Raw genomic sequence first — 13,829 nt, 5'->3', positions numbered from 1 at the left:
CATAAAAGACATGTGTTGGGGTACACTGTGTAAAGGTGTGTCTCTGTATATTCAATTGTTGATTGCTAAACTGACAGAAAGCCTAGAGCCAGATCTTGGTATAGTTATTTCTATGGACCATCACCCATCTTATATTTTGTAAATATTTGTCTTTCCTCACTTGTCTATTGGCTGTAATAAAAAGTTGATGGCCAGAGCGAGTTCCAGGACAGCAAAAGCTACAGAAAAACCCTGTCTCAACCCCCCTCCTCCAAAAAAAGAGCTGATGGCCAATATCTGGGCAGGCCATGGAAGGTGGAACTTCAGGACTCTGGAAGAAGAAAGCAAAGGTGGGAAGGTTCACCAGTGGGTTATGGAGGTGAGTGGACTGAAGTTACCAGGAGAAGCAGAAAAGTAGAGCTAACCACATGGTGGGCTGGAGTGCTAGCATTGCTCAGGTCAAGTCTAGATGGTAGTTGGGAATCTGCCCAGCTAAAAGGCTTAGGGCCTTTAATGTATTAAAAAGCCTCTGTGTTATTATTTATACAGCTGAATGGTCTGAAAGTCCCACTATAGCCATGGAGGAAGGAATCTGCTTTTTGCCTGTTTGCCCTCACTCTTGTGGGGAAGTTCATCTACCCTGCTGCTGAAGCATTCCTTCACTGGTCTTAGAACCTACTTCTTTGGAATTCCAACATAGGCTGAAGGCCAGCTGAGCCACCCAGCCATGTGTCCTGAAAACTATTAGGTTCTTGACAGACAGCCATTGTTGGACCACAGCCTGTATGCCACTCTAATAAAACCCATATTATTCATTCTTTAGCTTCTGTTTCTCTAGAGAACCCGAATGCAGGTAGAGAAGTGGTGATTACTCACACCCACACTGGCCAGGTGTGCTATGTCCCGGCACATTTTTATCTACATCCTCGGTAGCAAATCAGGGATATTAGTTGATCACTAGTGCATAAAGTGGGTGCGGAAGACACAGGGCCAGGCTGTCATCTGCTCCAGCCCTGGCCCATCAGGGTTCAACACTCTTCCATTCTCCAGGATTCGGAGGGAGGCCACACCAGCACCTGGCAGGATGCGCACCAGCACAATGACAGTGGTGATGACAGCAGCCATAGAGGAATGTGGGGCACAGAGTATCTTCTTGGCCTTTCTTCTGCTGGTTCCACAATCCCAGTACAGGTAAGCAGGACCTACACCTCCTCAGGTTTTTCCACATGCCAGGTAACTGTAGAGCTGGGGGTTTGCTGTCACATCTGTGTCCACCAATCCCAAGAGGCACGAGTCATTTCCCAAGGAGACATGGAACTCCAAGATGAGAAATCTAGAGCTCACAGGCAGTGCCTCCTCTCCACATCCACAGCTCTGTGTTGTAAGCCAGGCAGACTAGTGTCTCTGCTGTGTGTGAGGCTCTGTTCCTGAACAGGCTCAATTTAGAATCACAATGAGCCCAAATTAGACTTTGGAAGCTGCAACTTTGCACTGTCTCAGCCTACATCTCTCAACTTACATTCAGGTTGTCAGGACACTGTCCACCCAACCACACACAGCAGCCCTGAAGGCATTCCCTGAGCCTTGAACCAAAACCGTGGACACTACTTCTCAAGTCTGGAATGCAGCCCGTTCCTTCTATGGCGTTTCAGCATCCCAATGTTAAACCAACCACCTTAACTGCACCAAATGCCCTCTAGCCGCTGCTCTCCATGTGAGGTGAGCCTTGCTAGGGGACCCCATCTGCAGAGCCACTCATTTCCCATTCTTGTTGGTGCTAGGTGTGAGGGCTAATGGTATGTTTTCAGTCTCAATTACTGTGCTTAAGAAATCTATGACACGGGGCTGGAGAGATAGCTCAGTGGTTAAGAGCACTGACTGCTCATCCAAAGGTCCCGAGTTCAATTCCCAGCAACCACATGGTGCCTCACAACCATCTCTAATGTGATCTGATGCCCTCCTCTATCTGATGTTCTCTTCTGTCATGCAGGCATACATTCAATAGAGTGCTTATGTACAGAAATAAATAAATCTTTAAAAAAATCTATGACACAAACATGCTTCCAACCTGTGAGCCCCACTTGCCCAAGGACAGACAGCTTCCTGGAATGTTGGGGGCTATCCTTCATGGAGGGTAATGAGCCTCATATTTTTGATTCTGTAAAGAAGCCTGGCTGCGCTGGGCAGCGGTGGTGCACACCTTTAATGCCAGCACTTGGGAGGCAGAGGCAGGTGGATCTCTATGAGTTCAAGGCCAGGCTGGTCTACAAAGTGAATCCAGGACAGCCAAGGCTACACAGAGAAACCCTATCTCGAAGCTCCTACCCCCCAAAAAAGAAGCCTGGTCGCTCCACCTGCACAGGATGTGCTTGATCACATGTAGGCAGAAGGTACATAGGCAGAAAGTATGTCAGGGTTATGCTTGCCCCTGATTGGGACACAGGTGGCAAAACCTTGTGGGGTTTTGTCTTTGTTAGAATTCTGCTTCAGTCTGCCTACCTGTGACTCACTGCCTATCTGCCATAGGGGCGTGGCCCTGCCCAGTATATAAAAGGACAGACCTACCTCGCCCCTCCCTCTCTCTCACACCATACTCCCTTTCTCTTTACCCCTTCCTCTGTCTCTGTCTCTCCCTGGGGTGCCTCTCCCCCTTGCCTTCTCTCCCCATGCTCATTTAATAAACTTCATATAATCTAATATCTGGTATCTTCTTATCATTTTCATATGGGCCTCGGCCTAATGTGATTTGCAGCTATTCTCTGGGAATCCCAGGAATGGACCTGGCCAGTGTCCATTGTTCTGGCCAGTATTTAATAAAGCTCGCTTCAAATTTGGCTCAAAAGAATTGTGGTAGTGTCTCACTCTCTGCTGTGGGATTGACAGCCGGCTTCCGCTGACCCCAATCCCATGCTCTTCCTCAGCACCTCATCCTGTATTCCAGCTGGAAGCCTCCCCTGTCCTGTTTCACCCCCTATCACTAGATAGGAGGGAAAGGATAGAGGGGAGAGCCAGAGATAGAGATCTCTGAATCTAATTTCTTCCTGTTTCTTCTTTGCATGTAGCTGGTCTTTACTACCTTGTGGGTTCTTCTTTTTCCCACCCTTTCCCGCCCTCCCCAGTTTCACCCCCTATCACTAGATAGGGGAGAAAGAATAGCGGGGGAGAGAGTAGAGATCCTTGAGTCTAGTTTCTTTCTTAGAGCACAACTACTAACAAGTTGTAACCAACCCCCTCTGAATGACCAACAACCACCAACCCTCCTATTGGGGCTCTAGCATTTATATACCCTCTGAAAAATTCCCAGAATTCCGAATGTCACAAAATCCCAGAAACCATCTGCAGCTGGCAAAACCACACCTTTGTTTCCAGTTAGCTGCTGTGAAGCATCCTCACATCCCCACACCTGGGGTTAAAGTGAAAACATCTCGGTGTTTTTTTTTAAAGAAATCAAAACTTGCCAGGCACTCAAGAGGCAGAGACAGGAGGATCTCAGTGAGTTTGAAGCCAGCCTGGTCTACAAAGCGAGTCCAGGACAGCCAGAGCTCTGTTATTCAGAGAAGCCTTGTCTCCAGAATTCTCACTACACACCAGTCAGGTCCTGTCCTTTTGCTTCTTCAGTTCTTTCCTTCTGCTTCTTCCCTCGTAAAGCAGGATGGGCACCATGCCAGAGACAGAGCCCAACCAGACAGATCCAGAAGCCGAGGGGCTGCCTATGAGGTCAGGGAAGTGCAGGAATTGGTGCCTTTGGCTTTTCTTTCCATCTACACCTGTCAATTTGCCCCAACCCAGATCCAGTTCCTTGCCAGTGTACAACTGACAGCATCACCTTTGCAGCATCCCCCTCTCAGTGGTCCACAAAACGTTTGTTTGGCCTGCCATAGCTTTTTAAAGTTTTCCGTTAGTTGCTACCATTTAAAAATCAGGAAATTCTGCTTAGACTCCAGCATTCTAGTTTCTTTTGAAAAGTGAGATCTGGTGACACACGGCCCCTGTTCTTCCGTGGTGACAACCAGCTACACCTAGTGTCAGCTGCTCCTTTGCATGGAGCTCATGGTCTCCCTTCTGATGTTCTAAGCTTCCTAGTAGCAACTGCCATCATACTGGCCATGCGACTTCCGACTACATCTTTGTGAGGCTGATCTTCCTGAGGAGCAGGCAGGCTGCTGAGGCTGTCCTAGCCCATCTTTCCATTGTCTCAGGCCTCAGCATGGGTGGGCAGGCAGAGCATGGTGAGCAGGAAGGCAGGGTAGAGCAGGTCAGTCAGGAGCCACACCTCCAGCCTCTCTCTGACAAATTTTTCCAGCAGCATCCCAGGAACTAACTACCTGTGTTGGGTCTTGAGCCTGGCTCTGGGGGCCAGGATGCTGAAGACACAGACCAGCTTTCGATTCCTTCAGGCCAGTCTGCATCCTCTGAGCTGGGCCTAAGGTCTGAGGGTTCCTGAGCCTGAGCAGCATTGAGGTCTGGAAGCACAGGCTTCCTTACAGTCTAGCACTCAGCCAAATATGCACCATGGGGTGGCTGTCTTGTCACAGTCCAGCATGATATTGAGAACAGTGCAGGGGGCCCCTCCTACAGCCAGCGCTGTGCGGGAATCCACCCGGTACTTCACAGTGTTCAGACCTCCCTCCCGGTCCACCTTGAATTGTTCCTGGAAAGAAGAGAAGGACAGCATGAACTCACACTTCATGACACCAGCTGTTCACACACCCATTGAAGGAGAGGAGCCCAAAGCTGACATGGTGCCCAAGCCTGCAACACACTAAGGAAAACACAGACTTCTCTGTAGGATGACTACACCTACAAGAAAGGAGTTCTGGCACCCCAGCCAAGCCTTCCCGCCCAACCTGTAAGGTCTCTGAGGTCTGGGCTGGTGCACGGTGCTCAGATGCACACAGCAGGCACCCAACAGGGTAAGCTGCACATGGAGAATGCCTGATGAGTGACCTGGACCCAGCACAGGAGAATGGCACCATCTGGGCCAAAGGGGAACTTAGTGAAATCCAGCCTATTGGTTCCTGCCTATCCCTCACCACTGAGGAGACTAGCCAGCACCTGTTTTTGAGATGCAATGCGTTTCTGGTCCCTCTTCCGCCAGGCTGGGTCATGCAAGTGACGAAATGTCTGGTAGCCAGTTGTGATTCCCGAGGGGCGGAAAAGCTGAGGAGAACAAAGGAAGCAGGGGTCAGGCTGCCTCGCGTGTAGTCTTGGCCCTTACCACTGGGATCCCCCTGGCTGCCATAGGCAGAGGCTTTTAGGAGCCATCCTATAGGAGAGGAGACTCTAGCACAGGCCTGGCTAGATGAGCCCTGCAAGTCAGGGTGAGGGCAGGATCAGAACCACGGGGACCAACTGCAAACCCCAAGAATTTTGATGCAGCAAGTAAAGGGAGCCTCAGGACAGCCAGGTAAGCCAGGACCAGGCAGAGCCACGAAAGGAGCCTTACCTGGAGGCCAGCTCCTTTGATGCGCCGGTAGAATTCATCATCCTCTCGGCCCCAGCCCCAGAAGCGGTTGGACATCCCGTTGCACTGACACAAAGACAGGCAGTGTCTGTCACATGCCCCTCCTCCCAGGGTTGTACTTTGTCTCCTATAGCTCAGGAGAACCAAGCCTGAGGCCAGCCAGCCAGGCTCCCCTTTCCTCTTCCTGCCCTGACTGGTCTGAGTGATACAGGGTGCTGGCCGATTCCTTCACTTCTGCAATGGGGATGTGGGGCAGAAGGAAAGGCTCAGCGCATCTTAGTTCCCCCCACTTCTAACTTGTATGTGTTTGGAGTCTCAAGTGTCAGCTCTCTTCAGAGGGCAAAAAACACCAACTGCTACTGCCTTTTGCCTTCCTCCCATGACATTTCTCCTGAGGTGGCTCTGCCCAGGTCCCTTCCTTGTTTGAGGGACAACTGGCTCTTTGACAGTCCTGATCGGCATCTGCTCAGGGGCTTCATTTACAAAACAGGCTTCAGCCATGGAGGACTGACAAGAGCCACTCTGGTCTCATCAGCCTGTGCCCTGGTTTTCCCATCAAGAGCCAGTGCACTTTAGTTTGAGACTCCTGTCTAGACTTCTGGGAAGGGGAAGGGGGCTCCCCCTCCCGCCAACCGGGCCATGTTTTATAGGCTGTAAGCACAGCCTTCTCACCTGTGAGGGATGGAGAGAAGCAAGCATGGAAAAAGAAAGGAAGGCCTGGTGCCACTGATGAGAGGGAGAGCTTCTGCAGGCTGGCACGTCTCCAGCTCCCTGGGGCCTGCTGGCACCGGGGCTCTCCTGGCTAATATGCTCACTCCTGGCTCCCTCACATGTCTCTGGCTCCTCCACCCTCCCGACTGCCTGGACCCGTGGTGGAGCAGATCCCCAGCCCGTGAGTAGCGTCAGTAGGGCTGGGCCTCACCAGCTGATAGTGCTGCTTCGAGAGCAGCAGGATGCCGCCCACATAGGTCTTGTAGTGGTAGAGAGGGTGGAGTTCTGGGGAAGCCACATGGAAAGGCCCAGCCTCGGGGAAGCCATAGTCCAGCTCCTCGTTGAGAGGGAGCAGGTCCACGTCGTGCATGGCGATGTAGTCTGTGCTATTGCTGCTCTCCAGGAAGCCCACGTTGATGAGTGCTGCCCGGTTGAACCTACACAAGAGAAATGGTGTTGAGTACGGGCTTGTTCACAGCCAAGCTCTAGCCTGCACTGGGCATGAGAGCTACTTCGCCGTCACCACCCAACACTGATTTCACTGTGGGGGCGTTGTCCCCTCGCTTGTTGTACACCAACTATAAGCCAGAAATGGTTCAAACTATACTGGAAGAAACAGAAGCAGGAAACAAATCTCTGTTCTCAAGGATCTTCCAATAGGAAGAAGCAAGTCAAACAAGGCACTGAAGAGGAAACAGGCAGTGAAGGTGGGCAGCTCTTCTAGTCAGGGCTGTCAGGAGGGCCAGAATGGCAGGGAAACATCTAACTGGGAACTTGAAGGCCTGAGGGAATGCTCATGCGCAAGCTGGGAGACAGGGCTCCACACAGAGCAGAGTGACTGCCAAGGTCAGCACACTGAGAGGAGACTAGGGCACTAGATGGAAGCTGACAGGCAAGAGGTGATGGTGGCCTGGCTCAGAGGGGCAGCAGAGGAAACAGTGAGAGGTGGGCAGATTCCAGATGTGTTTTGCTCATGGGCTGGATGCTGTGACAAAGAGCAGGTGAGGTGAGTTCAAGCCTTTTTGGCTAGCTTAACTGGAAGTCTGCAGTCTCCACTTCCGGAAATGGGGAAGAGAAGAAAGAAAGCAGGTGTGAGGGGCATCAGCCAGGAACTCAGCCACAATAGATACTGTTAGGCTTAGGCTGCCTCAGAGAGTACCAAGTGAAGGCAGAATATTCAAGCCTGGAGCCCAGAAAACAGATTAGGGAGTTCTCAGGGACTTAATGCCATGAGATGAGATGGGATGGGACTCCCCAGGGAGAGGGGAGTGCTGAGCTCTAGGGAATAAGGATGAGCAGTGAGAGATGGGACAGGGGATGATGAGAAGGGCAGGGTGGCCATCGACAGGGGAAAGGCAGAAGTTAATAGGGGCATTAGAAGGAAAAGGATGTGCTTAGCAGAAGCCACTGATGGGGAAGACCAAAAACCAGAGGAGGAGGGGGGAGCCGGGGAAGAGAGAGAGAGAGGAGGCGGGGACATCTTGAAAAAAGGAAAGGGAAGGAATACAGAAGTAGGTTAACAGCAATGGGGAGGGTATCACAGAGAAATCTTTCTCCTTCTCTTTTTCTCTTCTTCTTTCTTTCCTTTTCTTTTTTTCCCCCTCTCTCTTTTGGGCTTTTTGTTTTGTTTGGTTTGGTTTTTTTGCTTTTTTGAAACAGGGTTTCTCTGTGTAGCTTTGGCTGGCTGTCCTGGACTCACCTTGTAGACCAGGCTGGCCTCAAACTCACAGCAATCCGCCTGCTTCTGCCTCCTGAGTGCTGGGATTAAAGGTGTGTGTGCGCCACGACTGCCCAGCAAGTAAGTATTGTTGATCTTTTCTTTCTTTCTTTTTATTTATTTATTTATTTTTGGAGACAGGATCTCACTATACAGCCCTGGCTGTCCTGGAATTTGATATGTACACCAGGCTAGCCTTAAACTTCAGAGACCCACCAGCCTCTGAGATTAACGGCAGTGGCCACCATTGCTGGCTTCCTTCCTTTAAAACATTAATTTAGAATGTATGTAAGTTACAGAGTGGTGGAGGTCAAAGGACAACTTGTGAGAGTCAGACCTCGAGGCCACCATGTGGGTTCATCACCTTTGCCTACTGAGTCACCTCACCTCCCAATCCTGCCTGTTTAGAAGAGACTTATCTTGGTGGTCTCTGTGCTTGCTGAGGAAGAGAGGAATAGCATCCCATGCAGAGAGGGCCCAGTGGCCAGAGCACTGACCTTGGGTAAGAGAGAGGAAGAAGCGTGCAAGGCTACAGTGGGAGAGGCGGCCCTAGAGAGGGCTGGGACAGTCACTGCTGGAGGTGAGTGGCGATGACAGGACCGAGCAAAGAGCGCCTCCAGGTATCTGTGTCATTGCTTCTCAGTGTCATTCCACAGCCAGTGATCTTTCTGAACCAGCTATTAGATCAGGGCCCACCCCAAAGGCTCCCACTCCACCCAGTGAGAAGGGCCTCTCTCCTTCCAGTAGGCCCACATAGACCGAAGCCTACTGAGCGCTGGGAGCCAAGGAGAGGGAGAGGCACTGGGACATGCCGGCTAAGGAGCTGGCGCTCACCTGAAATGATCCACCTGGTTGAGCACATAGATGTGGTGCTGGATCTTCTTCCTGCTTAGGAAGCGATGCATGTGGGGCACAAAGACCAGCAGCTCCTCAAAGCGTTCCCGGAAGGGCACCAGCACCGCCAAGCGGTGAGGCCCCCATGACTCATCTTCTTCCCAGTGCTCAGGGGGCGGCTCTGGGGGGCAAGCCCGGGGAGGACCCGAGGTCTCTTGTCCTTGCCCTCTGGTCACCTGGGCCATATCTGCAGAGCAGCTGAGCTGCAGCCAGAGCAGAGAGAAGAAGACCAACAGGAGAAAGGCAATGAAGAGGCGGAAGATGGAGCATTTCCGGTGGAGGCTTCCAGGAAGCAACCTGGCCCTGGGATAAGAGCGGGAATGAAGTCAGGAGGACAGGGCCAGCTGAAGTCCTTTCAGGACTCTTCTCTGGCCTCCTTACATACCTGGGAATTCATGCAGAAGCAATGTTTAATGTTTTTGCTCATGCGATTACCACATATGATCAGTCCATTCACCTCTGTAGGCCCAGCCTGTGCAACCCTCTGGGCCTCCAGACCACTCACAGCTGTCAGGGCTGCCCCAGTCCTTCAGTGATTTCTTACATTCTGATGGAATTTTGGTCAGAGTGCTCAGGGAAAGGGGCAAGGCTTATTGTTTAATATTTGTTTCTCCCTAAGACAGTGTCTTGAGATCCTGAGCCAATGGCAGGGGGTGGGGGGGATTCCAGTTTAGAAAGATACAACCCACTGATTCAAAATTCCAAACTCACTCCCCAGAAAATTCACTCCAGCAGAAATGTTATTTTGTCACACTGCTAGTGTGCCCAGAAAGGTCCAAGAGAAAGGGTGTGTGCTGACCTAAGCCCCACACAAAAGGGCCACTATTTAGTGTAGGAAGCTCAACACTGCCCAATGTGAGGCCCAGAGGGTAGTGGCAGATCACTGGATAGATAGCCCACGGGACAAGAGATTAAGAAAGCTGGAAAGAACGACAGGGCTGCGTTCAGCACTTACAGCCTAAGATGTAAGAAACCAGACAAACCGTGAATATCTCAGATTCTGCCCTTTAGCTTATCAATTATGAAACAAAACAACAACAAAATCCAGCTGACAAGCCTTGCATGAAGCCAGGCGTGGAGGCACATGCCTTTAATCCCAGCACTCAGGAAGCAGAGGCTGGTGGATATCTGTGAGTTTAAGGCTAGCCTAGTCTACAAAGTGAGGCTAGGACAGCTAGGTCAGAGAAACCGTTTTGGGAAAAAGAAGAAGAAAAAAAAAAAAAAAAAAAAAAGAAAAAGAAAAAGAAAGAAAGAAAGAAAAAGAAAAGAAAAGAAAAGCCTTGCATGGTGGCCATGGTGGATTTTGAGGTCAAGGCCAAACTGGGTTAAACAGAGAGACTGTCCCAAAAACAGACAAAGAAACCAAAAACAAACAGTGAAATTCACCTTTGCCCTCCTCTGGAAGTTCCTAAGGACACTAGGAAACGACATGAGAATCAAAGTGGCTTCCTCCTTCTCCGGCCCACACCCAAGTAACCAGCAAAGGAACCTACTTTGTAGCATCTAAGGCTCAAGGACTGGTCACAGGTCCTGTGGACTCTGCCTCCTAGTTCGCCAGTGATCGTCTTTTCTTCTGGCCCTTGGCCTGCTCTTCACTTCAATTTTATGGCTGTTCTGCCTCTGCTTGCAAGACAGAAGCCAAAACCCTTAGTCTAACAGTCAGAAGCCTCCGACAAAGCAGTCTGGGATTTTGTCAAATCTCCAGTTTCTCACAACCATTCATTCTCATCCTTGATAACAGAAGGCCTTTCCCCTTGTCACATTTCTTCCTGCTCCAGCCCTCTCTCACCATGCCTTTTTCTCTTACATGATATCCCTGTATTTTAACTGCTTAACAGTTTTCTTTCTTTCTTTATCTTTGTTTCTTGAGACAGAGTTTCTCCGTGTAACAGAGTCCTCCCTGGCTGTCCTAGACTCATTTTGTAGATCAGGCTGGCCTCAAACTGACAGAGATCCACCAGCCTCTGTCTCCCAAGTGCTGGGATCAAAGGGGTGTGCCACCACGCCTGGGTAGCAGTTTTCTACCAACCTTTTAAGGCCAAAGATCTAAGATCCATGTCCTGCTCCTCACTGCTCCCTCTGTGATCCTCCGTGATGCTCCCTCTGTGGTGCTCCCAGTGTACCTGGCACTTCCCTCCTTACAGCACTCATATGTGATGAGCTGAACAATCCTACTTCAGAACATGTCATCTTCTTATCCATGGCCTCAGGCCCAGCCAGACAGAAGAGCTTGTCAATTGAGTTAGGAGAAGCATGCTTTAAGGCATACACTGGAGCCACATCCATGCCTACCTTTCTCTAAAGACACAACTGCACATCTGGAAGCCAGCAGCCATGAAGCCAGGCTCAGGTCCCGCATGCAGCTGAGAGGTTGCCCAGTAGGACTCCCCTCCCAGGGTCTCTGACTTACCCCCCATTGTCCTGTGATGATGGTTTCCACTGTGGAGCAGTAGAACCCAGACCTGCAAATGGCCTGACAAGCCTGGAACTTTTATAGGTTCTTTCTTGCACTGTGGGCTCTTTCTGGGAGCGGGACTGAGACTTAGATGATGAGCAATGGGTAACAGACCTCCTTTGGGGGAATAAGCAATGATGATTATCAAGGAGGAAGGCATGGGTTGGATGATCCATGCACTTTCTTGTGCTGTTTCTTCAATTCAACATACCCTTTTTTTTAGGGTCACGTGCCCAAGGACACTCTCATTCTTTGCTCTAAAGGCCAAAACCACTAAGGGTCCCAATTCTAGCAATAAAAGTGATGGTAGCAAACAGTGAGAACAGATACTGCTGGTGCCACTTGGTGGCAGTCCCTACAACAGAAGGCTGGGCTGATTCCACACCAGGTTCTCAGGGGGCAATTTAGAAACGGGATGATTGCCTTTTATAATCACTGCCTAAGGCTGATTAGAGATGCTTCAAACCAAAGCAGGTTCCTTCAAGAGCTAGTACCCAATTACTACACTACACTATATTTGTTGCATGGATCTTTGCCACTGTGTCAAAAGCACAGAATGGTCATCAATCTTTTTTTTTTTTTTTTTTTTTTTTTTTTTGAGCACACAATAATAGAAAGTGATCAGAAGATGGAACTTCTCCATTTCCTCCATATATAACCATCAGTAATCCTCAAGGAGCCCTTCCAAGCAGATATTGATTCCTCATTTCAGAGATGGAAAACTGAGGTCAGAAAAATTAGGTGGTTTGTTTCTGGCCAGGCTTCTATTATATTACTGTCACGTTTTAACACCAAACCTGAAACAAACAAATTGTGTCCACTAAATTCAAGGTACTTATGACACCTAACAAATAGGTCACTCATTAAGTAAATATCCACTAACGTGTGTTTGAGGAAAGAAAAATGGGGGGTGGGAGCATATTTCAAGCCTGCAGTGTAATGTCCCCATAAATCTAAGCAGGAGAATCACCTCCCCCGGTCTGCTTCAGTGAGAAATATCTTCAACTCAGGCCCAAGCCAGACTGACACCTAACACTCAAGGCAGGCCTCACTCAAGTACTACAGCACAGGAAATGAACCAATGGGTGTGTCTAGTATAAGAGAGGCAACGGCTAACCAACCAGGCAGAGAACACAGGAAGCTCTGTCTGGTGTGCTCTTCCGGGACAGCCGCAAAGTATGAGAAAGCATGAAAGAAAGGGGCAGGATCTGAAGTCACATGGATGTGACTGGGACAGGCAGAAGAAAAATAAAGACCCTCAGCGCCACAACATAGAGAGACCCACTGTAGTAAGTGAACAGAATCTGTGCCCCGCACGAAAACATAGACGAACCAGTGAAAGGAAATCACAAGACACATGAGAGAAAGGGACTAGTGATCAGTGGTTCTCAGCCTTTCTAATGATGCGTCTCTTTTATAGTTTCTCATATGGTGGTGATTCTCCATCATAAATCTCGTTGCCACTTCATAACTGTAACTTTGCTCCTGTTATGAATAGTAATAGAAATATCTGATATCCGACCCCAAGGGACCACGACCAACAAGTTGAGAACCGCTAGACTAGCTGGAGGAACACACACACACACACACACACACACACACACACACACACACACACACTCAACGGAGAGAGGAAGGCAGACACCGAGAGAGACACACGCAAAATGGAACCTAGTAGAAAAAGAGAGCCATGCAGACAATACCAGTGACCCCCCCCCCCCCAGGGAAACACAGACCCTCAGGATGACAATCAGAAATGCAGACGCGTTCCTAGATTCTGCGGGAGGCCAGGAAAAGAGGCTGCGCGTGCTGCTGGCTGCCGCCGCCGCTCACCTGCTATCCTCCCAGGGAAGCTGGCCCATTTTCCTCCGGGAGGGCAACATCGTGGGTAGACACAGCCGGACATGGGGCTCCAGCTCTCAGACCCAACGCCCGGACGGCCCGGCCTACGCGGCGTCTCCGCCCTCGCCCCGCCCCCGGTCCGCTGGATCCGTCCCTCCGGCCGGGCCGGCTGCACCCCGGAGCCGCAGCCTATAAGGTTCTGCTACTGCCAGGAGCAATGTGCTAGCTTCTCAGTACATACAGGTGTCCGGGGAATGTCAAAAGAAAGGTAGCACCCTCCCCTCACCCAGATCAAAGGCCAGCAAAAAAGCAAGAGGCTAGCTCAGACAAGATGTGTACCCCAGAAGAGCACCTCTAAGATAAGGTGTCTCTTCCTTCTTTTTCCCTGGTGAAAGGCTAAACAGCCCAGCATTCCCATTGTCAGTCCAGCCTTTAGCAAGTACACTTGGAGCACAAGACCCAGTTCAGGATCCAGGGCTGGGTTGGGTAGACTCACCAAATAGTACTTAGGAACTGAACTGATTGTACTTCAAACAATGCTCTGATAATTCAACTATGTCAATTTTCCTGTGACCGTTTCACCACTTGAGAATATAAATTGTTCTTATTCTGTATGGTCATTGTAGGAAATGTAAACCCATTTGGTGCAGTACCTGGCACACAGTCAGCACTATATAAATGCTGCCGCCCAATATTTAAAGAGAACTGAAGGAATAAATAGGAGACTGAACTCCCCATCTGCCCAGTCTGTGTGGATTTACCACTCC

The 13,829-nt window shown here is 50.1% G+C and overlaps 1 protein-coding gene across 2 annotated transcripts; it reads right to left on the bottom strand.

Annotated features, from left to right (window-relative positions):
* Positions 1-4,140: 4,140 nt before the first annotated feature.
* B4galt7 (beta-1,4-galactosyltransferase 7) lies at positions 4,141-13,190 on the bottom strand. Of its 2 annotated transcripts, XM_051172236.1 has the most exons (6): positions 13,054-13,190; positions 8,706-9,068; positions 6,366-6,591; positions 5,426-5,509; positions 5,035-5,139; positions 4,141-4,630 (listed from the first exon to the last, which is right to left on the bottom strand). In XM_051172236.1, the coding sequence occupies exons 1-6, from the start codon at positions 13,101-13,103 to the stop codon at positions 4,475-4,477; spliced, it is 984 nt and encodes a 327-aa protein (XP_051028193.1). In that variant the 5' UTR covers positions 13,104-13,190; the 3' UTR covers positions 4,141-4,474. The 2 variants fall into 2 exon arrangements, with proteins under 2 accessions (XP_051028193.1, XP_051028194.1); XM_051172237.1 differs by lacking the exon at positions 5,426-5,509.
* Positions 13,191-13,829: the final 639 nt, after the last annotated feature.

This window comes from Acomys russatus, chromosome 3 (assembly GCF_903995435.1).
Source record: "Acomys russatus chromosome 3, mAcoRus1.1, whole genome shotgun sequence".
In the NCBI taxonomy this organism is placed as follows: domain Eukaryota; kingdom Metazoa; phylum Chordata; class Mammalia; order Rodentia; family Muridae; genus Acomys; species Acomys russatus.
Note: the sequence above shows the minus strand (reverse complement) of the source record. Positions and strands in the feature narration are given on the sequence as shown.